Source organism: Lissotriton helveticus, chromosome 2_2 (assembly GCF_964261635.1).
Source record: "Lissotriton helveticus chromosome 2_2, aLisHel1.1, whole genome shotgun sequence".
NCBI classification, from domain to species: Eukaryota; Metazoa; Chordata; class Amphibia; order Caudata; family Salamandridae; genus Lissotriton; species Lissotriton helveticus.
This window is the reverse complement of record NC_136060.1, coordinates 503,310,616-503,337,319: the sequence shown is the minus strand read 5'-3', so window position 1 is coordinate 503,337,319 and position 26,704 is coordinate 503,310,616. Positions and strand designations below refer to the sequence as shown.

At 48.8% G+C, this 26,704-nt stretch overlaps 1 protein-coding gene across 5 annotated transcripts in view; it reads right to left on the bottom strand.

The window, feature by feature from the left end:
* LOC144821574 (uncharacterized) overlaps nucleotides 1-26,704 on the bottom strand; it is a 228,674-nt gene that overhangs the window by 146,192 nt on the left and 55,778 nt on the right. The window contains exon 9 of one of the 5 annotated variants that reach the window (XM_078678776.1): nucleotides 14,165-14,945. The exons of the other annotated variants lie outside the window; for them this stretch is intronic. Coding sequence (XP_078534902.1) covers nucleotides 14,309-14,945 — 637 coding nt within the window. The 3' untranslated portion in view covers nucleotides 14,165-14,308. Of the gene's footprint in view, nucleotides 1-14,164; nucleotides 14,946-26,704 lie in introns of those variants that run through there. 5 annotated transcript variants of the gene reach the window in all.

The following is a 26,704-nucleotide window of genomic DNA, read 5'->3' as shown; positions in this document are numbered from 1 at the left end:
CCACCTGAAGAACAGCTGGTGGGTGCTGTGGAAGAGCCAGAGGCGCAGCGGTGCAACTAAAGGTTGCGGGGGTGCTGTAGCATTCTGCGCATAGGGGGGTGGTGAAGTTAATAATTGCGACATTAATTGGTCTTTTTCACGCACTTTTGCTGTCCCTTGCTGAAGAGACGGCAAAACTGGATAACACTTATCTATTGCCATTTTACGTTGCCTGTGCAACTGCTCATTTATCTGCTCTTCCTCATTATCTTTAAATTGCACGGCAGCTTGCATTACTGAAAGTCCCCCTTCTCTCTTATTTTTCTTAGCTAATTTAATTTCTTTTTGTTTGGCTTCTTTGCGCCATAAGCGGAAAGAGTCAAACATCGCCGGCCGGGCTTTCTTTTTGAAGAGTTTAACTTCATGGTTGTCTAAGATTTCAGAATCAAAGCTACCATATTGGGGCCATTTTAAAACACCATCTTTCCTAGTGTATTTAATCCATACCTCGTTGTAAACGATGGGGCCTACCCCATGTTTAACGTATAGCTCGTAAGTCGGAGTTCCAACTGGAGGAACCGGACACGAGTCCTCCAATCGGGAGTCCCTATTATTACTACCAAGACAAAACCAATTCCCGAGTCTAAGACTAGGCATCCTCGCTCTCTAGTCTAGTTCCAAAACTTCAAAGGATTTATCGATTACGATATTTCTCGTGAATACACGAGTCCTTCGGTTATGGTGCTTGCAAGAACCAATAAAAACCTTATGTATCTCCAAGATACCACAAAGTAAGTCCAACTAAGGACTGGGAGACGCTCCACTTATACTTAACTGAAAAATATTGATGGCTTCACCAGAAGACTCGTCTCAGCGTTTCGCTCTACCGAAAATTTCAAGGGTCCAACATCAGGGCGATAGCCAGGGCAGCAGTCCTTGTAGCCGTCGGGAAGCGGGGAACCTCGCAGTAAAGACCTTCGGACCACGTCGACATGAGGTGGTGGGCCCTCCTCCGGAATTTCCACACGAAGCTCCTCACGATCTTCAGGCTGATTGGTACCACTGGAATCGCCCCACGTTGGGCGCCAAATGAGGTACTGGGTTTTTAAGAACCGGCACAGAACCGGTAACCCAGCGGTGCCAGGGGATCAACACCCAGAGACCTCGGGTTCTCCTGAGTCAGACCGACAGAAACTTCAGAGTCTTCCAGGTGAAGTCAAAGATTAGTTTATTGGCTGCAACCAAGGTGACAGGGTCCTAGAAGTACAATACCAGTATATTCAGGAGACTGCACACTTTCACGAAGTTAGGCTTCTCTTCTTATACATAATATTCAGCCTTGGGCAAAACATTCCTTGGATTCGTGGTATTTCATTTATGGTTACTGATTACAAAAGAAAAGCAGAGTCATGATGACATGTACATATTTCACGTCGTGCTGCCCATAACAAATCATCCGGCAAGGCCCAACATTTCATCAGATATCGCTGGACCCCTAATAAAATGGTCACCTCCCCATCATAAAGCAAGTGAGGAAAAGGAGTGGAGAAAGATGTGAGCGAGATATGGCAGGTGTGCGCGCTGAAATGGTTTTATGGCTGGTTGGGCCTAGATGCTATCTTGCTCGGCCACTGGGAGGGAACTGACCTAACGAGTTCGGCCTGGGGCAATGGTTCTAACTTGTACTAGGGTCAGGGAGAAGTCGATTAAGGAGTATGTGTCCTTGTGGAATCAAATTCAACTGGATTAAGGCCTATGTAGAGGGCAACATGCAGCTAAGGGTTTAGAAGGTAAATGACGATTTCGAGGTGAAATCGTCACTCGAATATGCCGAAAATACATGTACTTGACGTACTCGTCATTCTCGGTCTTTTGATACCAAATTCTTTAACAGGATTTCGATGGCGTTATTTGTCCGCGTCCAAAGTCAAAGCTTCCTAATTCAGCAGTGGCTTCAACAGAGTATCCGTCGTCGTGGCATAGTCTCACGAGATCAACAGACTGTTAAAGAATTACTCTAATACAACAGGAATAATTTTGAACTAAAGGTCCCACATCGACTACGTGGTCTGCTGCGATCAAGTGGAGACTAAGGAAGGTGTTACTTTTTAGAAGATTGTGAGTCCTGAGGATGGCCTTAAGGATTTTTCCAGTATAAGGCCGAAACGTCGACATACGAGTCCACATCTTTTACTTCTTTTGATCAAATCGTCACAGCAACATCATTGTATATGTTCAAGAACAGCTGTTTTTGATCAGTAATGAGTGGTCTGCAACGCAAGTGATCCTCAAGAATTAACTAGTCTATGTCTTGTTCACTTGTTTTCCTTTGATGCATTTGCACAGTTTAAGAAATTGTACCCTTTGAAATGATTTTTTTTTGTTGATATAAAGAGACAATCTAAAAACTCTACTTTCCGTGTAGCTTGTTCTATTTTGAGTGATCACCAGTTTCTATATTGATTATTGTTATTTGGAGTGATTACTTTTTTGCTCAAATTGTAAGTTTTTATTTAAATACAAACAGGTTTAGAAATAGTTAAGGTGGTACTGAATTTTCATATACCAACCTCCTGTTGAAAAATTTGAACAAAACAATTCCCTTGCAAGCACCTTTTTCTGGAATGTCTGGTGTGACGTTCCTGGCTGGTTAACTCCCCTGCCGCTTGGTCTACGTGACGGGGTACCTCTCTTTGATCCTCTGAATTGCAAGGCCCCCATGGACCTTGCAGTTTTGTTCTCCTTTTTCAGCTGTGTGAGCTTCTCATCCACTGGGGCGCCAAAAAGTGTCTCCCCGTTGAAAGGGGTGCTAAGGATGTTGTGCTGTACTTCTGGCTTGAAGCCCGAAATCCTGAGCCAAGCCGGTCTTCTCTCAGTGACTCCCAACATCATCAGCCTGTTGGACGTGTCTGCTCCATCTACGGCAGTTTTGAGGCAGGCATTTGCCACGTTCTTTCCTTCCTCCACCAGGTGTGCAGCTCTTTGCTGGTACTCATCTGGTAGGTGCTGCAGCAGCTGTCCGATCTCATCCAGGATCTGGTACTGGTGTCTGTTCAGCAGGGCGTTTGAGTTTGCCAAGCACCAGTGCATTGCAGCGTTTCTTTCTATCTTTCTCCCAGTCAGGTCCATCCTCTTGCTATCCTTGCCTGGAGGTGGCCCTGAGGTCGTTGGCACATTAGCCCTTTTTCTGGCGGTCGCCGCAGTAATGGTGTCTGCTGTAACCGATCCTCTGATGTATGGAGGGTCCTTTGCGGAGTGTTTATATTTCTTCTCCGTGTTAGGTGTGACGGACCTGCATGTCGCTGGTTCCTTGAACGCCTCCTTCACCTGGGCCATGACACTCAAGCATAGGGAGGTACTGGCTCCTAGTCTTTGTGGGGAGCAGGGTCTCAAGGAGGAAGTCAGTTTTTGGCTTCTCCTCATCTAGTTTTACCCCAAAAGCTGTGTTCCACGTTCTTGATGACCATATTGTACACCCCAATGTCATCTGGCGGCGAAGGCCTCGAATGGTACGTGTCCATGGCCTCTTGTGGGCTCTCGGTGTCGAGGTCCTGCCACTCCAGGTCCTGTGTCCCCGAGGATGCCGATCCATGGGTCGGCCGCTGATCGTCTACTCCCTCCTCATCGTAGTAGGAGGCCTCTTCGTCCATGTTTTCCTGGACCTCGGGACTTTTCGGCAGCTCTTCTGCCTTGAAGTCCTCCTCCTCTTCTACTTCCACGACCACTGTGCTTTGCTTCGACGGGATGTTGAATCTCTTCATTTTGTCGTCGAACTCCTTCTTTCGTTGAAGGATAGCATCCATCTCTGCCTCGAGCCGTTTTTTCTTTCTCTCCATTTCGGCGGCCTGTTCTGCGTCAAAATGTTCGGCTCCTCTCTTCATCGGAAGTTTCAACGTCAAGATGGGCCTTGGGTCTTTCGTCGGCACCAAAGCCATCTTCGGGGCCCCTTCCTTCGAAGTTGAACGTTCCTTTTCGGGGACATGCTTCGACGACCTTGGCTTTTTGCCGGTCTTCGCTGCCTGGGAGTCCTTCTCGAAGGATCCGCTGGGCATTTTGTCCTTGGATGCAGCTGCGGCCATCAAAACTTTCGGCGCCAGTGCTCCCTTCGAGGACTTCAACTCTGTTTTTCGAGAGTCTGCCTCAGACTGTCGAGGCTCTGTCGGAGCTTTAGGGTTCGTCGACTCTCCTACCTTTTTTGAAGCCTTGTAATCGGTCTCTACGACCATGTAACTGTCGTCTTCTCCGGTGACGTTATCCTCGTCGTCACTCGAGAGCCCCATGTCCCGTCGGGACAGCTGTTGGCTTGTGGCCTGCATGCTGTAGTTGTCCCGTCTCTGTCACTCTCTAACCCGGAGAGTCTTCGGCGTGAAGTCGGAGCAGGCGTTGCAGCCCTTGCTCTCGTGATTGACCGGTAGGCAGAGGTTGCAAAGTGGGTGTTGGTACTCCTGCGTGTATTTGTGGTGGCAGTAACGGCAGAATTTAAAGGGTGTGTTGTCCATGTCGCGCATTCAGGGGGTCCCTTGTGTGCATTCTCCGTTGGACTTCAAAGTTCTTCGAAGTTCTCCTTCCTCTTCGTCGTCCCGGGGTGAAGTTGTTATCCCTCGTCTTCTTTTCAGGCTTTTCCTTGCAAAGCGGCTTAGCAGTGTCTTTTCTCTAAACTCTTGAGCCACTCGTGGAAAGATCCAGACCCAACGGCGGAAAAAAGAATCTGAAGATGGCGTCCAAGAGTGGGAGCTTCCGCAGGAAGCGTGCCGACGTCACGAGAAGGACACCAAAAGGTGGGACTTCGATGCCCACCTGGGCTACGAAAAAAAACAAAAAAAAACAAAGAAAAGACTACGATTCTGGACCCAACCACTAGACCGCGGAATAATACACAGCATAGTGAATCCAGAAAGATTCACGTTGCAAAAGTGTGAGGAGTTGACCTTAGAGCTGCTTTGCAGATGCTAGCTTCCAGAATAAAAATTAAAAAAAATACAATGGTTGCTCCTTTCTTCCTAGTAGAATGTGGCCTAGGCTGAGTCGGGAGAACCCTTTTGGCTTTAGAGTAACCTGTTTGAATACACTTAACAATCCATCTAGCTATGCCAGATTTTGATATTGGGTGACCTTCATGAACTTTAGCAAAAGCGACAAACAGCTCCTGAGTTTTCCAAAAACGTTTTGTTCGGTCTATGCAGTATAGTAAGGCTCTTTTAACACCTACAGTATGAAGGGGCTTTTCTGCTACAGAATCTGAGTGAGAGAAAATACTGGCAGCTCAATTGTTTAAGGTGGCAAGGAGAGACCACCTTAGGTATAAATTCAGGGTTCGTTCTAAAAACAATCCTATCAGTATGAACCTGGATAAACTGCTCTTGAAGACTGAGGTCTCATAGCTCAGTTACGCGGCTTAGTGAGTTGATGGCTATGAGGAAAAACACTGTCCAAGAGAGAAAGTGCTAAGGATAGGAATGCAATGGCTCAAATGGAGGATCAATGGGTCTTATATTGAGGTTCCAGAGAGGAACAGGTGGCACTCTAGGAGGAAACAATCTTTTAAGGTCTTACATGATGGAAATTTTGAAGAGAGAAGAATGTGCTCTATTTTACATATATGTAGCAATGAATTCAAGATGCAGGTATATAGAAGTATGTGCTAGCTCTGATTTGGGTAAGTGAAGCACATAGAAGACAACTTCTTGGACCCCCAGCATAAGGGGGTCTAGATTCTTGGAGTTACAATAGTGGACACATCTTTTCCACTGTGCTGTGCACCAGGCCCTAGTGGTAGTTCTGCAAGCTTCCTTTTGGATGTACATGCATTCTTGTGTGAGACTTAGGTAAACAAATTCTAAGACCTCAGGTGCCAAATTGCTAGATTGAGTTGCCTGTGGTCTGGATGCTTGATTTTGGCATGTTCCTGAGTGAGGAGGTCCTCTCTGTTCGGTAGTCTCTCCTTTGAGGCAATAGATATGTTGAGGAGAGTATAGTTATAGGGCTGTCTAGCCCAGGTAGGGGCTATGAGAGTCTAAATCTTTTCTGCATCTTCCGCACCATAATAGGAAGAAGTTGGGGAGGAGGAAAAGCGAACGCAAAGACCCCATACCTGGTCATCCATAGGGCATAGCCCATGGACTGGCGATACCTAGAGGTGAAGTTTTGGCTTTTTGCAGTATTGGGAATAGGTCTATATGAGGACTTGCGGTGGGGTGCCCACTCGTTGACTTGTTGGTGCGTTCCTTTGAGCAGGACCACAAGTTTTGTCCAACCCCAGAAGATACTCCGCCATCAGGTGATCTGTGGCAGGAGGGAGAGAGGCCGAGAGAGCGTGCGGACAGGTTTCACACTCTGCCACCCCCCCTCACATGCGTCCCCCGCACCCACAGAAGCAAGCCTGGAGGGCTCTCCTCCTACATCGCCGCTAAGACCATGAATAAACTCCCTCAACACATCAGGACCGCCCCTTCACTACTCAACTTCCTCAAGAAACTCAAAACCTGGCTGTTCAACTAGGAGCTCCGCCTGACCTACGTTCCTGCTCCAAAGCCTGGATACTCTCAAGGGTGATAAGTTGCACCATACAAATTCACCCAACATAACATCCTAGTGTATAGCTGTGTCCATAGCTGTTGAGTTGGTACCCCTGAAGGAGAGGTCTTCACTGTTTAGCATGGTCTGTGTTGCAGCACTCTTCCTTCTCCTACCCTTAATGTATGCCATGGCTTCCTCCTTATCAGTGTCTTAAGGGTGATGGCTGATTTGCCTGTGTGTATGTTAAGATCAACAAATTAGTCTGTATCCTGCCTCACTCCTGCCGCCCAACCATTATTAGCCACACAATGCTTAACCTCCACATGCCCCATGTCCAGAGTTGAGCTGGAGCAGAGCTGAACTGGTGATTGATCAGAAATCCCTCTGGGCAGTATATCCACTTCTGCCTTTTCTCATACGTCTGGTGTGGGGAGGAAGTAATTGTCATTAAGTGAAAATGAATTGTGTGCTCTGGAAAAGTAAACACAAGGAGATGATGGACGGAGCACTGAAACGTTTCAGCCACTCACCCCTAGTCACAGATCTAGGTTGAGTCCATCATTGTTCTGTAGCTTACTTCACCACCCCAGTTCAGACCTAGCTACATGTAAATCAGTCTGACCGTGTGCCTCATGGGAATAGTCCAGCCCGAACTGCCAACCAGGTCTTCTCTGAACCAGAATCCAGCATCCTGGGACCAGTTTCTGGGTGATGGACGAAGTGTTGAACATTGCAAGCACTCACCCCCAGTCACAGATCTGGGTTGAATCCATCATCATTATTTAGCTCACTCCACCACCCCAGTTCAGACACAACTGTATGCAAATCAGTCTTGACCCTGTGCCTCATGGGAACAGTCCAGCCCGAACTTCCAAGCCATGTCTACATTGGACCAGAATCAAGCATCCTGGGAACGGTTGCCCAGCCGTGGGTCCCTTGCTCACATTGCCACTGGATTCAAGCTAGCCTGGCTGATGAAGGGTGTTACCCAGAAACCAGTCTTAGGATGCTTGTTTCCGGTTCAGGGATGACCTGCCTTGGCAGTTCAGGCTGGACTGTTCCCAGGAGGCACAGGGTCAAGCCAGATCTGCATATGGCTGGGTCTGAACTGAGGTGGCAAAGTAAGCTAAAGAATGACGATGGATTCAACCCAGATCTGTGACTGGGGGTGAGTGTCTGAAAAGTTTCAGTCCTCCGCCAATCATCTCCTTCTATTTGCTATATTTTTATTGAAACCAGTTTTGCTCATGTTTTTCTTAACTTACAATTATTTACTGTTTTAGCATTTGGGGATTCATTTACATAAAATGTTGTTTTAGTCATGCAATGGATTTAAATAATTAATGCATGGGAAATAAATAAAAATGTAAATTACAACAGAATCTTTCGTTCAGGGCGCGAACCCTCACCCACCCTTTGGTATCATGCTTCATCATAGCGTTTCTCCCCGCACCATATGCCAAGGATCATGCTGTGGGCTACAGCTCCCTAGATCCCTATGTGAACTGTGGATGAGATTTTTAGAGTGAAACATAACGAGGAAAGGGAAATAAAACTGCCTGTTGGTGGACAGATAATGACTTTTTTCGGTTTCCCCAAGGGATAAATTAAAACTAAGAGGGGAGAGAAACTTCAACCCAATGATGGTGAAAGGTCAGCATATTTTTGCCTGACCCTACCAGAGGTTCTGGGCATTCTTCAGGACCAATATCTTTAATAGCCACTGTGGGGTAAAGTGTCGATACAATACATAAAAAGAAATTCAGACAGTGACCCACAATGGGTATGTGGGACAAGAGAATAGAAAAAGTAGACAATCTCATGTACTTGGGAATTTATAGAACAATTAGTTGAACTGGGAACCACTTGTCACAGCAAGAGCCAATTTTACAAACAGGACTGTGGATGGTCTATTTAGTTTTGCACGTAGATTGGGCCACAATCCAGTGAGAGAATCAATTACTGTATATAAAGCAAAATGGCTTTCTATTGCAACATATAGGGCAGGGGTGTGGGGACAGCATAAAAGCTGCCAGCAACAAACACTGGGAAGGAAAATGCTACTTACCAGTATGCATCTGTTCTTGGCATGTAGAGCTGTAGATGCGCATACTTTTGCATAGATCGCCATCTGGTGTTGGGCTCGGATGTTTGCACTTTGTTATTGTAGAAGTCTTTGTAATCACGAGGTAGGGGACTCCTGCTTTGGTTAGTGGTGCGCATGGGTATTGATTCCATCTTTAAATTGTTTTGCCATGAAGGGTGATGATGGAGTTAGTTAGAAATAGAAAGATGTCAAAGTGTAATGTATCCAAGTAAGATAGTACTGCAACACATAGGTGTCCGGGGAGGCGGGTGGGCGTATGCGGATCTACAGATCTACATGCCAAGAAGAGATGCATACTGGTTAGGAGCATTTTTCGTTTGAGGCACATGAGCTGTAGATCGCATACTTTTGCATAGACTATACAGCAGCCCCCCTGTTAACGGTGGCTACCTGTATGCGTTGACGTTTGAAAAAGTGTTCTTAGTACAGCCTGGGCCACACTAGCTTGTTGTTTTGCTTGCACATCCACACAGTAATATTTAGTGAATGTGTGTGGTGTGGACCATGTTGCTGCTTTACAAATGTCATCCATGGGGAAATTCTTCTAGAATTCCATGGATGCCCCTTGCTTGCGTGTGGAATGCGCCCTGGGGGAATGGATAATGTACGCTTTGCTTTTTGGTAGCATATTTGAAAGCATTTAACAATCCACCTGGCCATTCCAGCTTTTGAAATAAGATTGCCTTTATGTGGTGGTGAGAAAGCTACAAGTAGTTCTTTAGTTTTCCTGAAACTCTTTGTCCTTTCAATGTAGTAAAGATTAGCTCTTTTGACGTCAAGCGTATGAAGAGCCCGTTAGTTCAACAGACTGGTTAAGGTGGAAAGCTAAAACTACCTTAGGTAAGAATTCAAGGGTTGAATTTGAATTTAAAAACATTTATTAAGCGCGCTTATACCACGCGGTTTCATGGCGCTTTTCAGATTGCGAAACAACAGCAGTAGCAGAGGGTGTTTAGACAGCAAAGGCTCGGGAGAAGAGCAGGGTTTTGAGACTTTTCCGGAACTCTGTGTAAGAGGGTGAAATACGGAGTTCCACAGGGAGGGAGTTCCAGAAAGCAGGGGCGAGGACCACAAATTTTGTTCCACCAGCCTTCTTCTTTTTGAATCGGGGGATGGTCAGGAGTGCCATGTGGGTGGAGCGGAGCTCTCTACCCGGTATGTAAGGCTTAATGGCAGAGCATATGAACTCCGGAGCGGTGCCCATTTTGGCCTGGAAGGTAAGGCAGCCAAGCTTGAATAGGGCTCGCTCTTTCACAGGCAACCAGTGTAGTGCCTGCAATAGGGGGGTGGCACGATGAAATTTAGGCAGGCCGTGGATCAGGCGGGCAGCCTGGTTCTGCACTAGTTGCAGACGGTGAATCGCATAGGCCGGGGCGCCATTATAGATTATGTTGCCATAATCAAGGCGGGAGAGCACCATTGCCATCACTATGATTTTTAGAGCCGGAAGGGAAAAGAAGCGGGAGATCTTCCTAATTGTTCTAAGGGAGAAAAAACAAGAAGACACAACAGAACTAACCTGGGGGTGAACAGAAAGTTGGGGATTGAGGAGGATACCAAGAGTTTTAACTTTGGGAACAGGGAGTGGGGGTACACCGAGTGAGAGGGGCCAGTGGGACGGGGACCAGGGGCTGCAACCACCTCCGGTCAGGACTAGCTCCGTCTTGTCCGGATTGAGTATGAGGTGGTTGCAGTTCATCCAATCCTGGATGAACAACATAACTGATTGGACATTCTGGGCGGATGAGGGGGAGTGGGAAAGGTTAAAGATTAGCTGGAGGTCATCGGCGTAATTGAACACCGTGACCTCTAGCTGCTGCAACATAAAGATGAGGGGGTAGATGTATAAATTAAACAAAAGAGGGGTTGGGTTGGGTTGTCCTAATGTAGAAGCCATCTTTCTTGTATGATACCAAATGCTGTCAGCTTTTAGGCCCTGCTAAGTTGACATAAAAAGCAGTGCACAAATGCTTGTACTTTTCCAATTGCTTCAGAGACACAGCTTTGTAACACAAGGTTTGATCAAGAATAACAGGCAAGATGCTCCCGTAGACCCAGACATTTCAGCTTAGCACATTTTGCAATATGTCTGGTCCTTTCTATTATGCTGCAATTATTAACTGGAAAAGAACCATACTTATATCTTACATTACAGTGGAAAGTCCCAGAAGCTGCCCACTTGGGTCATGTGGTCAGCAATAGTATGGTTCGGACCTTACATGGTATAAGTCTGTTTCAGACCCTTGCTAATTGGTCAAATGACTAGGGCTTAATTTGTGCTACGTATGTGATGATGCCACATCCTTTGTGGTTTTGTCCTATAAAAGCTGTCACCAATGTCACATCTCTGGGCATTCAGTACTTATTGTCTGCCTCCGTGCTGCACGTACTTTTGCATTATTTGGTGTTCCCCAATAAAACTTGCTAACAGTTGTGCTGAGAGAGACTTGTGTTATTTGTATTATTCCTATTTCAGCTTCTACACCAAGAACCACTTTGTTGTGATTTATTTGCAAAAATGGTTCTTGTATGGTTAAAGCCTGGATATCACTTACTATTCTGAGAGATGTGGTGGCCACAAGGAAAGCTACTTTCCATGTGAGGAACTGTAACTCACATTTATGTAAAGGTTCAAATGGGGGACCCATGAGCCTAGTAAGGACAATGTTTGGATTCCATACAGGAGAGGGTGGAACTCTAGGAGGAATTATCCTTTTAAGGCCTTCCATAAAAGCTTTGATGGGAGGTACCCTAAAAAACGACAAGTGTTGTCTGTTTTGCAAGGAAGCTGCTATAGCAGCAAGATGTAATCGTATGGATGTGTATGCTAGATTACATCTTTGTAGGTGCAGGAAATAAATAATATTTTGAGTTGAAGCATCTAGTAGATTGATTGTGTCGTTGCTGCAGTAAACAACAAATCTTTTCCATTTGGCTGCATAGAATGCTCTCGTCTAGCTTCCCTAATAACGTTCATACAATCCGGTGGGAGAATGAGGTAGCCAAACTCCTAAGACTTCAGGAGCCAGATCACTAGCTTCAGTTGCGATAGTTCTGGATGTCTTGTCTCTGGGGAAAGGTGTAACTTTTGGTGTGAGACTACTGAGAGTTCCAGAAGGGTTGTGAACCATGGTTGACGGGCCTATGTTGGTGTGATTAGGATCATTGTGAGAGACTTTTTTTTTTTTTTTTTTTTTACAGAGTTTTATATAGTACAAACCTGACCCGAATTGGGTATCAGAGCGCTTTACATAGCACCAGTTGCAATACATGAGGACACATTCAGTGTTTGTGAGGCGTGGGGAGATTAAGCGATTTGCACAGAATCACAGGGTGTTCAGCGTCATTGCCGAGACTCAAATTCAGTTCCCCAGATTCGAGGTAGTCTCCCCTAGCCGGTAGGCCAACTCCTCGGTTGTTTGAGTTTGCGTACGAGTAATGGAACGAGTGGCAGAGGCGGAAAAGCGTACGCACATCTGCCTGACCAATTTATCCATATCGCATTGCCTTTGGACAATGGGTATGGATACCTTGAAGCGAAGTTTGGGCATGTTCTGTTTAGATGTGTGGCAAACAGATCTATGTCTGGGTGGGCCCATATTTGAAAAAATGGATGAAGAACTTGCGGATGAAGTTCCCATTCGTGAATCTGTGGTTGTTGACGACTGAGGAGATCTGCAATTATATTGTGAATCCCAGGTAGATGTTCTGCTAAGAGGTCTTTTGAGGAATGGCCCATCTCCAAATGCTGTGTGCTAGGCGTGACAGCTGCAAAGAGTGTGTCCCCCCCCTGTATTTAGGTCGAAGCCTTGAGCTGCGCACATGCGCAGTCTCGCTGGTGAGATTTAGCGTTATCAGGTTTCACTAGCGGGCTTTAAGCCCCGCCCCTCTTTCCCATTGGCCGGCGTCACCGTTTATGCTGAACGGTGGCCAGCCATTGGGAAAGAGCGTGCGGTGATGTACAGTTTTCTCTTTTTCGTCCATCCCACTTGGACAGACTGCCCTGACTTCCTTCTGCCGTAAAAGCTTTGTTATCTTTATGGGGGTCAAACAGATGGCCCCATAAAGATAACAAACGAAAGGAAAGCAGGCGAGGCCGTCCATGTGGGATGGCAGAAAAAGAGAAAATGAGTCAGCAAAGCGAGCGCTTGTTGGTGAAGAGGGTAAGTTGCCATCAATATTTATATATTGGTCTGTATTGGTCTCCTTATTCTTATTTTTTTTGCTACCCATTCATTCTTTGAGTATACCTACAATGTATTCCTCTTGTGTTCCTCCCATGCTTTCTCTTATCTTTCCCTCTCTAGCGGTCTCTTTTGCCTCGGTCTGTTGCTTTTATTTTTTCATAGTAGTAGTAGAGAGTGAGTTAGGCACTGTGGAACGGGGGCACCTGCGAGACTACATGGTGCACAGTGCAGGCCGTTCCACCCTTTTATTTATGTGCTCTTTTATGTAAGTCCTGGTCTCTGCCCAGACTTCTGATCTGGTGCTCCGGGACCACTGCTGAAGAGTGCACGTACCCCTACTGAAGAGTGCACGTACCCCAACTGAAGAGTGCACACCCCCCCACTGGAGGGTGCACGCACCCCCGCTGAAGAGTGCACGCACCCCCGCTGAAGAGTGCACGCACCCCCGCTGAAGAGTGCACGCACCCCCGCTGAAGAGTGCACGCACCCCCGCTGAAGAGTGCACGCACCCCCGCTGAAGAGTGCACGCACCCCCGCTGAAGAGTGCACGCACCCCCGCTGAAGAGAGCACGCACCCCCGCTGAAGAGAGCACGCACCCCCGCTGAAGAGAGCACGCACCCCCGCTGAAGAGAGCACGCACACCCGTGTTATGTCCAGCACGTGCCCTTGCGTGCCGAGCATTCTAGGACCCGGAGCATTCTAGGACCACGCTTAACACTTTCTGCATGCTGTGTGCACTTTCACTTTCATTTGATTCGCAATGGCGGCCGACACACACACACCACTCTCGGGACGTTGCCCTTGAGCATCGACAGTCGCTTTTTGATTTTATTTTCTGCGTGCGTTCACTTATGTTTCACAATGCCCTAATTTCCTAACAAAATGTGATCCGGGCTTTAGGCTTATATTCAATCACATGGGGGGAGGTGCAACATGCAGTAAGATAAAGTGCGTGGGGGTTGGGGCACAAAGCTGCACAGTGCCCTAAATATTTATTCCTACTGACAGCAGTGGGCGTAAAGATAAAAAGTAATAGGGCCGGATCCCCCAGCATGCTCCCCGCCCGCCAATACCCACAGTCACATTATTGACAGAGATAGAGTGGGTGTAAAACGGCCATGTTTAATATCAACATTCATAAACATGACAATACATATTCAAATCAATAACAATATCACACTTCTTATTTACATTAATAATTCTTTGTTATTAGACTTCCTCTTTCCCCAGCACTAAGGGGCCCTCTGGCTCGCCTCTCCAAGGCTGAGCTCCCCACGCAAGGTGCAACCCACCTGCGTCCTTGAGTGATGGGCCTCTGCCCTCCGGTCCTTGTCCGCCATCTCCGGGGCCCACCCCTCGACCACCAGGCTGCCCAGGATCCCAGGAGGCTTGTAACCTGGCAGCCTAGCCTCCCCAGCCCGTGGCCCCAATCTCCCTGCGGAGAGCTTACCGTCTCTCCCCTCAGTGCTGGCCTAGGGAGTACGCAAGGCGGACTCCCGTCCATTCTGTAAGTCCATGTCAATGGTCTACGGTCTCTTTACCGCCACAAGGGTGACCCGGGCCCACAGGTCCGTCACCCTCCCCACTGCCCAGTAAGTTCTGGACGAAGGACCATATCCCCTTGATCCATGTATCCGTGCCAATGTCAGATAAGTGAACTCCATCACGATGGAACATTGCTTCTCCCGAAATCATCCGGTGTGGGATGTGACACAAGCGGTCCGTCACTGAGCACAACTTGGCCAATTCCCCGTTGAGTCGCCTGACCGAAACATTCAATGCCCTAGCCCGGACTCCAGTGCCCCATGTCTGACGTGTGATCATGCCAGACCAAGCTATCCTGGCCTGGGGGAAGGTCTGCCCCAGCCATACAAACTCCGTCAGCAGGGCCTCCTTGACAGCCAGGCGTCCTCGGTCCACCATGTCATTGCCGCCCAGGTGGATGATGATCAACTCCGGAGACTTCGGTCCCTCGTGTTCTCTAATCTCCTCCACGAGCCGCCGCAGGTGCCGAATTCGCATGTCCTGAACACCCCGCCACAGGAACTCCGTCCCGTCCAAGCCCGGTGGTTTGCTCACTCGCTGCTGCTGTAATCGCACCGCGGCACGCCGCACTAACGAGTGCCCCAGTACCCACACTACCTTTGTCGGCATACTATTGAACAGGAGAGAAATAGAAAAGTCAGGCACAGTCAAAACCAGATTATCAGCATAGTGTCACAGCAACTACGGCCTTATGTACCACCTAAAACAATCGGACGACCAGCGCCCTACTTTCTCCATGGCGTTAGTTGGTAATCCTGCCCCTGCCGCTAATGTAGCCGCCCCTATTCTGAAGGAGTGTGATGAATAACCCAAGCCCCCTAATCCTAACCTGGCTAGGGCCATCTGCAGCACTGCTTTGAATTGGTATTGTGACACGCAGTCCCCCTGTTCGTGTATGAACAGGGCCTGCCCCTTCCCCGCAGGGCGAATGGCTAAATATGACTGCATAAGGGTCATCGGGCAAAGAGCTATACCGGGTGCAGGACTAAGATGGGTTATCGCTCCCTTCCCCATCTGGTCTGTCTTTGATTTCCTCAAGGTCACTTCCAGGCCCCCCGGGGTCATCTTGGTGTCGCCAAATTGAATCCCCCCCCCCCCCATGGATGGCTTTAGAAGTCCAAACATGAGGTTTACCTGTGCACACCCTGTTGAATGCTAATTACACGATGTTTACAACTGCTTAGATTAGCATGCGTGCTGTTTGGTGGAAAGGCGGCCAGCCAAATCAAAGAGAACAACAGCTAGTGGAAACCACTAGTATACCTCAGCTGTGCGTTTGGTATACTAGTGGTTTCCCCACTAGCTGTTGTTCTCTGGCTCTAGAAGTCCCCACAATTTCGCCCAGGTGGAATGCCGAATAAAATGCTAAGGAGAAAACGGCCCGAATAATGTGCTCTCAAATGCCGAGGTGCATATCCCAGGGAGGGACTGCAGGATGTTGCCCAGGGTCCTGACATCCAACGGCCGCCTGCTATCCCGCCTGGGGCCGTCCAGCCTAGCCCAACCCGACAAAGCTTTCCTGACTAAAAAGGATGCACCTGGGCCGTGTTTGCCTGCTAGCTTAGCGAAAGACCCCACCGCTGTCACATGGGCCCTAGCATAAGAGACTGACCTGCCCTGGGTCCCTCAATTTCTGTAGAAAGTGGTACATTGCCTGATCAGAAAACCAACTTGTAATACCAGCTTCCTGCATCAACATCCTGTAACACAAAAACTGCTGCTGGTATGAATTCCTAGTGCGGTCACACAATGAGGCACCTACCAGCCCCGCTAGCGCGGGGTTCCAATCATCCACAGTGATGGTGGGAACCCTGTAATCTGGTCCTCCGCCTGCGGGTGGTATCCCCGGAAGTCCTGCAACTTGGAACGAGACAAAGCATCGGCAGCGTGATTATCTACCCCTGGAATGTGTGCCACCTTGAACATCAAGTTCAGCCTCAAACAAACTAACACCAGGTGCTTTAATACCCTCAGAACATGCGTTCAAGTAGCCCCCTGCCTGTTTATGGCTTCCACCACTGCCATGTTGTCTGACCAGAATATCACCGATTTATTCCTGAATTGATCCGCCCATACTGTCACTGCCGCTATAATTGGGAATAATTCTAAGAAGGCTTTATTTCCTGGTCAAACCACTCTCATGTCACTCGTCCGGCCACTCTGCTCCACACCAATGAGGCCCCAGAATTGCACCAAAGCCGATGCTGCCCGCCGAATCCGTGAGCAAGCCCAGCTCCGTGCTGGACATGGGTGGCGCGGGCCACACGACTTTCCCATTGAAGTTGGTCAAGAAGTCACGCCACACACTCAAATCCTCTTTCACTCCACCCGGAGGCGCACACGATGGTGCTTCTGGGTTAACCCCACCATGGCCCTAGCTATCGACCTCGAGAAGGGGCGGCCCATTGGGATGATCCGGAGGGCAAAGATTAGCTGGCCCACCAACACCTGTAATTGGTGCAGGGTGACCTTGGGTCCTGCCAATGCAGAATCAATCGCTTGGGAAAAAGCCTGTACTTTGTCAAGCGGCAACCTGCACTCCCCTGCCACTGTGTCAATCTCAATTCCCAGAAAGGACATGCATGTATCCGGGCCTGTTTTCCCTGGCGCTAAAGGTACCTTAAATATTTTGAACATAGCGACCAACTGCTCCAGCGCCTGTGCACACGCGACTGATGCCGCTGGACCCATGACCTTCAAATCATCTAAATAATGCACCACTTCACCGTAACCTGTCTTCCAAGTGAACAACCATTGCAGCATGGAGCTAAAAGTTTCAAAGTACCTGCAGGAAACCGCACACCCCAATGGCATACACATATCGTAATAGAACATGTGATTCAGTTGAAAACCCAATAAGTGATAATCCTCAGGATGCACCGGCAGGAGGCGGAACGCTGATTCAATATCTGTTTTAGCCATAATAGCCTTAGGGCCCAGGTCCCTCAACTTCTGCAGAGCCGCATCAAAGGAGGAGTATGTAACCGAACACAAAGCTGGATCCATGGCCTCATTTACTGAGGCCCCCCTTGGTGCTGACAAGTTATGGATCATCCTGAACTGACCTGGCTCCTTCTTAGGAACCACCCCTAGTGGAGAACAGACATAACCCGGCAGCGGAGGAGCCGGCCGAGTGCTCGCTCTTTCTCCACCTTTAGTGCCACTACCATGGGCTGCATGCGTGCTGACAACAAGTTATTGCAGCGGTCCGTCTGTGGGACGCCCTGTCCTGGGAAACCCCTTTGAAACCCCCTGATACAGTACTTTGGCTGCTGTCCGATCGGGATACTGATTCAGCCAAAACATCAGTTTCCCAATATCTACCGGAGTGGGCAGCTTATGGCGGAGGTTTGACCTCCCTGCACCCTCCACCCTTTTCTTCGGATGTTTTAATGCACTTGAACTCTGGGTGGGGGGTGCCCGCAAAATGAGCAGGCGTGTCTAAACTTACATTGACCCGTGGTCCAGGTGCACACTTTTTTATTAAACTCCCAGCAGGTTCCGCTCTTCTCCCCCGGTCCCCCAGAGAGGCCCGAAAGGGCTGCTTAGTGGGGTGTGACCCCCCTGATTTGCTATTAACATTTTCTAGCTATACATTAACCTCCACCTGGTCCCATCCAATATCAGGGTCCTTTACTTTCTCCCAACGAAAGTCCCCGTCATAATCCAACCACGCTGTACCCCCATGTGTAGTGTGCGCATTCAGGATCTTGTTCATGTAATATACCAATGACACCGACAACTCAGGCTTTTTCTCTAGGATAACCGTTGTAAAAACCTGGAAGCCAAACAACCAATTCGTGATGGAATCCTCCACCCTAGGTCTCCTGTCTCTGAATGAACCTTCCTTCCCTTCCTTTTCACTGCCTTTAATCCCTGCGCTTCGGTCTGATCAATGAGAAAATATCCACATATTCCCCCTTCCATATCTTTTCTTTCATCTCCAGTGTGACATGCGTTGCCAACTTTCCAGGTTTGAAGAGGACGGTCCCATGCCCCCCCCTCCCACCCCCCCGCCTTGGATCCCCCTCTGCATCATTGCTCTTGGTCTCCATCTTACCTCCTGAAGCCTCTGATGTTTTAGGCAGGGCTGGGGACGTTTGCTGCGCCGCCTGACTGCTGGGGCCCTGTGCCTTAACCAGGAGGGCTACCGGTCTACTAATCTCGCTTAGCGCACTCTCCGCCGCGGGATTCGGGGCCCACGGTGCTACTGCCCCATTATTGCCCCAAAAGTGCAGCTACTGAAGCAAGGATATTCCCAGTGGGATCCTGAGACCATGTCGCTGAATTCTCCGCCTGAAGGGGGGAGGGTGTTGGGGGAGGAGAGGGGCCACTACGACTGGGAGGATTTCTGCCACTGCCATCTCCATGGGTTTAGGCCCTGGTGCCAATGCCCTCAGTGCACCCCTGATTTCCGCCAAAATAGCCCCTGTCGCTGAATCCCCTGCCTGGGCAGGGGGAAGTGGGGGTACAATATCTGGAGGCATTGCTGCTACTGCTACCTCGACGGGGCACAGCCCTGGTGCCAACGCCATCAGTGTCCCCGGATTGCTGCCAGAATAGACCCCACCTCATCCCCTGGGGGTGGTTGCGCCGGGGCTATGACCCCCGTCGGGACCGCTGTAGGAATGTTAAATTGGGAACCCTTGGGCACCTGCTGTAAGGGCATAGGGAGGGAAGCAATCTCAATGACCGGCTGCAGGGGGGCCCCAGCTGGAAGTCCGGTCTCTTGTCCTGCCCTACCTGCTCCGTGCCTTTCTCCCCTTTGCTCGCCCCACTCCTGCCCTTACCCCTTCCTCTGCGCTGCTGCACCCTTGGTTTCTTCAACAGGGGCAGGAAAGCCGCTTTGAGAGGAACCCCTTGTCTACGAGGGGGGTCCTCCTCGCCCCGTTCCGCTGGCAGCTCCTCATCGTCCCTAAGCTTGGCTGGTACTAGTTTAAGCAACTGCGCAATCTCGAGGTCCTTGTCTTTCCGTTTGTGGCTTTAGCTCCTTGCTGACATGATGCCTCCTTGCTGAGCCTCTCAGCGCTCCCCCTCGCTGGCTGTAACAAATGGCAGCAGCTACCTTTTCCCCTTCGAAGTCCCAATACTGTAAATCCCAAATATGCAGCTCCCGTTAGCAAACAAAACAGCTCTCAGAAGGGTTTCAGCGCGGATGAAATACTGCTGCGTCGCGTTATTCGCACTTCGACTTGTAAAACTTTGTAGCCCGAATAAAGATATGCCTGCGCGCAGATTCCCCAACTCTTCCCCGCTTTCGGGCCTTTGTATCCGCCCGTAATCACCCCAGCCGTACTCGGCACAAATTAGCCTTGCCTCCAGCTCACGTGCTCATGCCCACAAGTTCCTGGCACTAATTTATCGCCCTCCGGGCCCCCTTGGGAAATTCCCCAATGCGGTCACCGAAATGGTTTCTCAAATAGCCTCCTCTGTGTCCAACTTTCTTGTCGTTGGTGATCTTAACCTCCATTTTACAGATCCCACCGACCGGAATGCCCCCGACCTGCTTCTTGACCTCCTGTCACTTAACATGCGATTGGTTAATAAGGAGCCCACCCACGAGAAGGGACACCTTTTAGATCCCGTCCTCACCAATGTCGTCGACATTACCACCAAGCCTCCTTTGCCACTGCCATGGACCGATCACTTTTTAATCCCCATCTCATGGGAGTCTCCTACTGTTATCCACCAATCCGCGAAAATTAAAGTCACTGACAGACGTTGGCACAAACTCCTACCATCTGAATGGGCCACCGTCCTCGCTAACTCGATCCCTACGTTTTCCCCCGACCCAACGACGGCCGATAAACAGTATAACTCCTGGATCACATCCTCTCTGGATACACTTCTTCCTAAAACCGCCATCCTTAAACATACCAAACGGATACCTCCGGCCCCGTGGTATACACCTGAGCTCAAGTCGCTACGGCAGGACTGTAAAAGAGCTGAACGTTCCTGGAGGAAGGAAAAGTCCAATTCCAACAAGGATGCTTACCTGATCTCCCTAGCAAGATACAAATCCTCCATTGGCAAGGCAAAAAGCCTATTCTTTCAGGAAAGAATTGAAAGGGCCGCTTGCTCTAGCAAAGAAACTTTCACCATCCTGAAAGAACTTCTTAAGGTCCCTGATCCCGGCCCGAACAACCCCCCTGACCCCAAAGCAGACCAGGAAAAATGTCATCAGCTAGCCAGCTTTTTCCAAACAAAGATTCAAAAAATCCTCGACTCCATCCCTTCTACCAACCTGGGAGAGAGTGACGACCACCCCCGACACTCCGATCTCCCCCCGCCTATCCTCCTGGGGGCAAATAACCATCAAAGAAGTTGAGGATACGCTAAAAATCATCAAAAGCGGATCTCCTAGGGACCCCGCCCCGCTACGAACCCTCAAGGAAGTAGCCTCCATCATCATCCCCCCCCTCACCCACCTGATAAATGCGTCATTACAACAAGGAGTCGTTCCCCTTAGTTGGAAAGCGGCAGTTGTTAAAGCGCTTTTAAAGAAACCTTCCTTGGACCCGGCGGAATTGGCCAACTATCGACCAATATCCCTTCTCCCTGGGACCAGCAAGATTGCAGAGAAACTGGTGAACAAGAAACTCTCTCAGTTTCTTGAATCTAATAACCTGTTAAAAAACTCGCAGACAGGGTTTCGCCCAGGGACGGGCACCGACATCGCCCTCCTGGCGGCAGTGGAGGAGGCCAGAGCACTCTTAGACGAAGGGGGATCAGTGGCAGTGATCCTCCTCGACCTGAGTGCGGCCTTCGACACCGTCAACCACCACCTTTTGATCAAACGGCTCAAGAGGGTAGGAGTGGAGGGCACGGCTCTATCTTGGCTCTCCTCCTTTCTGGCCCAACGATCCTTTCAGGTTTGGGAGAACAACACCTGCTCCTCCGAAACACCCCTCCAATGTGGGGTGCCTCAGGGCTCCTCCCTGAGCCCCACATTGTTTAACATCTACATGTCCCCATTGGAGGAGGTGGTGACCCCGTTCGGAGTGAGCATCGTCAGTTATGCGGATGACACTCAACTAGTGGTCTCCCTTTCCCACCCTAGCCAACAACCTGCGGACTTATTCAACTGCTTGACGCAGATACAAGGGTGGATGAATAGCTCAGCCTTAAAACTGAATGGTTCAAAGACGGATATTCTCCTGCTGGGTCAGAAAGGACTCACCCTCCCTCAGAACATCTGGCCACCCTGTCTGGGGGCCCCCCCTGACCCAAAACAGGAAGTAAAAAGCCTGGGTGTATGGATCGAAACCGACCTCTCACTCACTACCCAAGCAAAAAAAGTAGCCGGTACTTGTTTCGGGCTACTGAAATCAATGAGAAAGATCCTGCACCTACTTCCCCGTACTTCGCAGAGACTTCTCATCCAAGGCCTTATACTTTCCAGGCTCGACTATAGCAACGCTATCTACCTGGGCGCGCCCGAAGCAACTCTGAATAAATTACAGAGAATCCAAAATGCGGCCGCCCGAATCCTTACTAATACCCCTGCCAGAGCCTCAGCCAAACCTGCACTGAAGCTCCTTCACTGGCTTCCAGTGAGGGAACGAGTAATATTCAAAGCTTTATGCCTGGCGCATAAACTACTGCAGAATCTAGGCCCCCCGATTCTTAGGAAATTTATAAGACCATACAAAGCCCCAAGATCTCTTCGATCGGATAAGGAGTCCTTTATCACCCTTCCTAGATTCAAGAAAGCTCGCTCGGGTGGAAGACGCTTCTCGGTCCACACCGCTCGCCTCTGGAATGCTCTCCCCCGAGACTTGAGAACAGAACCTAGCTATTTACGCTTTAGGAAACGGTTGAAAGCTCACCTGTTCCCTTAAACACTACCTTCGTTCTTCCTGAATCTGCTGTCCCCCCCCCCCCCTTTTTTCGCCCCCGGAACCACAGATGTAGGGATTTTCAGCGCTGGGATACCTCAGGGGGACTACGCGCTCTATAAACTTTTTTAATAATAATAAACTTTTTAATAATCTACCCACTTATACCACACTCCCCTTACCCACAGAGCCCTCCAGGTCGAGAGGAAAGATGCCGGCGTCTGCTGCACAGAACACGGGACACTGCAGGCAGCCGCGGGCCCCCAGAGGTGCCGAACAGCACCAGACATGTATTCAAAACAGCTCCTCTCTGTCTCCCACGGCCGCCTACTGCCCCCCCAAGACCCTCGACACCTTACCTGTCGAGCCGGTTGCTCCGCCGCTACTCTGCCGCCACTGTGCTGCCAAGATCTCCGGTGCCGCTCTTCCCCGGCTCTGACTGCTCCCACAGCCGCAGGCTACCGCTACCACGCTCCGCTTCCCAATCCGCAAGGGGCTTTACACTAACAATCCGCAAGGGGCTTTACACTAAGTTCAAATTTACAAAAGGAGGGGGCAGACGAGGTGGGAGCAGGTCCGGTGCTGGAGAGGAACGAGACCGAGACCCCAACTTTCTTGACGTAAATAGGTCACGGTCTCCGCCTCCGCCCGCACCCGAAGTGCGTCACGCGTGCCCCGGAAGTACTTACCCGGCCAGCCACCCATAGGGTGAGCCGGCCGCCTACACTAACCAATGGCGTGGCCTGGGGCCGGGCCCTAGAGGCGCGCTCCTCTAGCCCCGAGCTTGGCATTTTCTAAGGTTTGCCTACAGTTTTGTAACGCTTCTACATGAGGCTTTCAGTGCTTTATGTGTAACACACTATCAGCAGTAAAATAAGGCATTCATATTTATACAGGGGAGTGCATTTTAAATGTAGCCCCTTGCAATTTAGGGATACAAAAGGGGATGATGGACGGAGCGTTTGAGCAAATCAAACACTCACCGCCTGCCAAGCCATGTCTTCCATGGACCAGAAACAAGCATCCTGGGACCGGTTTCGGATTCACAATCCTCATCAGCCAGGCTATCTTGAATCCAGTGGCCAAGTGAGCAAGGGACTCACGTCTGAGCATACCCTGCCACACTTAGGGCGAACAAAGCGATACAAAAGGGGATGATGGACGGAGCGTTTGAGCAAATCAAACACTCACCCCCAGCCAACTGATCTGGGTTAAATCCATCACCATTCTTTAGCCCACTCAGCCACCCCATTTCAGACATGGCTATATGCAAATCAGTCTGACCCTGTGCCTCATGGGAACAGTCCAGCCCGAACTGCCAAGCCATGTCTTCCATGGACCGGAAACAAGCATCCTGGGACCGGTTTCGGATTCATAATCCTCATCAGCCAGGCTATCTTGAATCCAGTGGCCAAGTGAGCAAGGGACTCACGTCGCTTTGTTCGCCCTAAGTGTGGCAGGGTATGCTCAGACGTGAGTCCCTTGTTCACTTGGCCACTGGATTCAATATAGCCTGGCTGATGAGGATTATGAATCCGAAACCGGTCCCAGGATGCTTGTTTCCGGTCCAGTGAAGACATGGCTTGGCAGTTCGGGCTGGACTGTTCCCATAAGGCACAGGGTCAGACTGATTTGCATATAGCCATGTCTGAACTGGGGTGGCTGAGTGAACTAAAGAATGGTGATGGATTAAATCCAGATCAGTTGACTGGGGATGAGTGTTTGATTTGTTCAAACGCTCCGTCCATCATCCCCTTTTGTATCGGCTTGCAATTTAGGGGTCTTGAAGGAAAAGTAAAACTGATGCATTACTCCTAAAAGTTTTTATGCAGCATCATAAAAAATGTCTTTTCGAATCTGATTATTCTGTCAACATTAGTGAAGGGACAGATGACGGTGAAGCAGTGACCTAAGTGTTGCAGACTTTGCGAGAGACGTTTAGTCCTAAACAGGCAAGGGCCTACGTTACCCAACTTCATTTGATAGCTCTGCATAAGCAAAAGTTTTCCCTTCCTACTATCAGAGTATAGATGAGATTGAGCTACCTATTTATTCAGAAATATGCACAGAGTCACGAAATCTAAATCTGTTCAGGGACCAGAGGCATCTGAGAACCCATGGCAGGTGCCATAGACCATTGGAGTGCAGGCAGTGCCCAACCGCCTAATAAAATTCTAAGTGTCCCCTCCTTACAACCTCTTCACAAACCCACGCCTGGCCAACTACTCATTCCCCACTGACATTACCACTCTCTCTAACCGTTACCTTCGTCCAGTCCATCCACCTGCTCCCTGATAATAGCCCACCTCACAGGCTCTGCTCCTCCATCGCATAAGCCCCCTAACAATTGATCCTGCTGACACCACCAAAAACAAACCAGCATTGGCATAGCCAATAGGTCTCGCCTTTGGGACCTCATAAGTGTTAAGCCATGCAACAGTTGATGTTGTTGCACCAAGGATACTGTGCTGCATAACTGAATACTTAGAAGGTCCAAAAGGCGAGACCTATTGGCTATGCCAATGCTTGTTGTATATAATACATTGCTGTCATGTTGTCTGTTCGGAGTAGGACAGCTTTGCCTACGAAATGTTTCTGGAATGACTTTAGGGCGAGAAATATGGCTAGTAACTCCAGGTGATTCATGTGGATGAGTTTTTGTTGAGGGGTCCACATACAGTGGATGGTGTGTTTTAAGAAATGATCTCCCCAGCCGGAGAGCGATGCGCACGCTGTTAGCACTATTTGTGGGACTGGGTCTAAGAACGGCCACCCTTTGGAAAGATTTTGGGTGTTCCACCATTGCAGAGAGCGATATGTGCAGCTGTCCACCAACACCAGATCTGAAATTTGATTCTGAGCCTGGTTCCACTGTTGTGCTAGGCATTCCTGTAATGGATGCATCTGGAGTCTTGCGTAAGGAACTATTAAGAGCAAGAGGCCATAATCCCTATGAGCTGCATGAACACTTGCGCTGGTAGTTAGTGTTTTGGCTGAAATGTTATTAGGGCTTGCATATTGGCTATCCTTGTTGGGTTATGCAAAGTCAAAAGTAGCTTTATTCGGTTTCAGTTACAAGAATCCATAAAAGCACAATGTAAATTACAGTTAAAACATTTCATGTCTTTCATTAATACACCAATTATTATAACCCATTATAATAGGGAATCAGAAAAACCGAATTACCACTAATTCCAAAATTTGAGTTAAGATTCAAGTTATTGACAATCTGAATCTCAACATACTTTTTAAAAACACTGAAACACTAAACAGAGTGAACTCATCCTCCAACATTTGTAGTCTTAATAGGGCGGGCCTACATTGTCTCAATCCCCACTTCTTAAATAAAATGAGTATATATCTTCTCTTGATTGTGGTATAGAATTTACAGAACAGGATACAATGTAGCATCGATTGTTGGGACACATCATCACAGGGACAAAAAGTCAGGGATTTTGACCAAATGTTCACATCAGGGAAGGTCACAAGTCTAAAGAAGATGCACCCCCTAAAACGAGTTAGGTGCATCCAGGTGAAACTGCTCAGTTTTAGAATTAGGTAATGCTGTAGGTCGGGACATCTAACATCAGTTGGTTTTGCATTACCGAGGGCTTCTTACCCTCCAGCTGCCATCTAGTGTCTTCTAGGTAAGTAAGACAGATATCCTTCAATTTCTTCCGGAAACAGCTGACATACTAGGCGGGTTGTCAAAATATTCCTGGTGACCTATAGCTATTAGAAAGCGCCTTACATACCTAAACCACTCTATTTTCGTACTCCCCTGGAGATTCGTGCAATCCCGGATTATGTCCCTGTTCAGCCCTGTCTCTTCGAAAACCCACACCCTGTGCCACAACAGGATTGGGCTCATTTTAATGATGTCTGAAACATAAGCAATGCCCAACTCTTTGTGGCAGACATATGTGGAGGAACGACTTGCCAATAGGTATCGCAGAAAAGCATTTTCGCAGGCCTGAATCTTACTAGTATCCGTAATGCCCCATAAATTACAGTGGACACGCACTTTGCCTTATAGATATCTATCAGGATTTTTACCGGTCTTCCCCCGAGCTTAATGGCAAAGTTACGCACAGCACCGATAGCACGGGACAATGCCAATTTCCTTGCATATGCAGCTGTGGTCCATGTTCCATTGTTGTCAAAGTTTATGCCCAGGTAGGAGAACTTTTTAGTTGAATCAATCTTGGTACCGTCCAGAAAGATGTTACAGTGTACCTTGCTGTTTTTGGAGCAGGACATGCTGTAAGTTTTTCCAACGTTAATTTTTAAGCACCGCTCACTCATATATCCGGAGAAAGAATTAAGTGATCTCTTGAGGCCCAATTGCGTGCGTGCCATTATAACCGCGTCATCCACGTATAACAGGATTGGTGCTGACCTACCTTGGATTTGTGGGTAATCCTGCCGATTTTCTATCAGGTGAGATGCTACACTATTAATATATAAATTAAATAAAAAAGGTGCCAGTATGCATCCCTGGCGGACTCCTTTTTTGATTGGAAATTTGGAG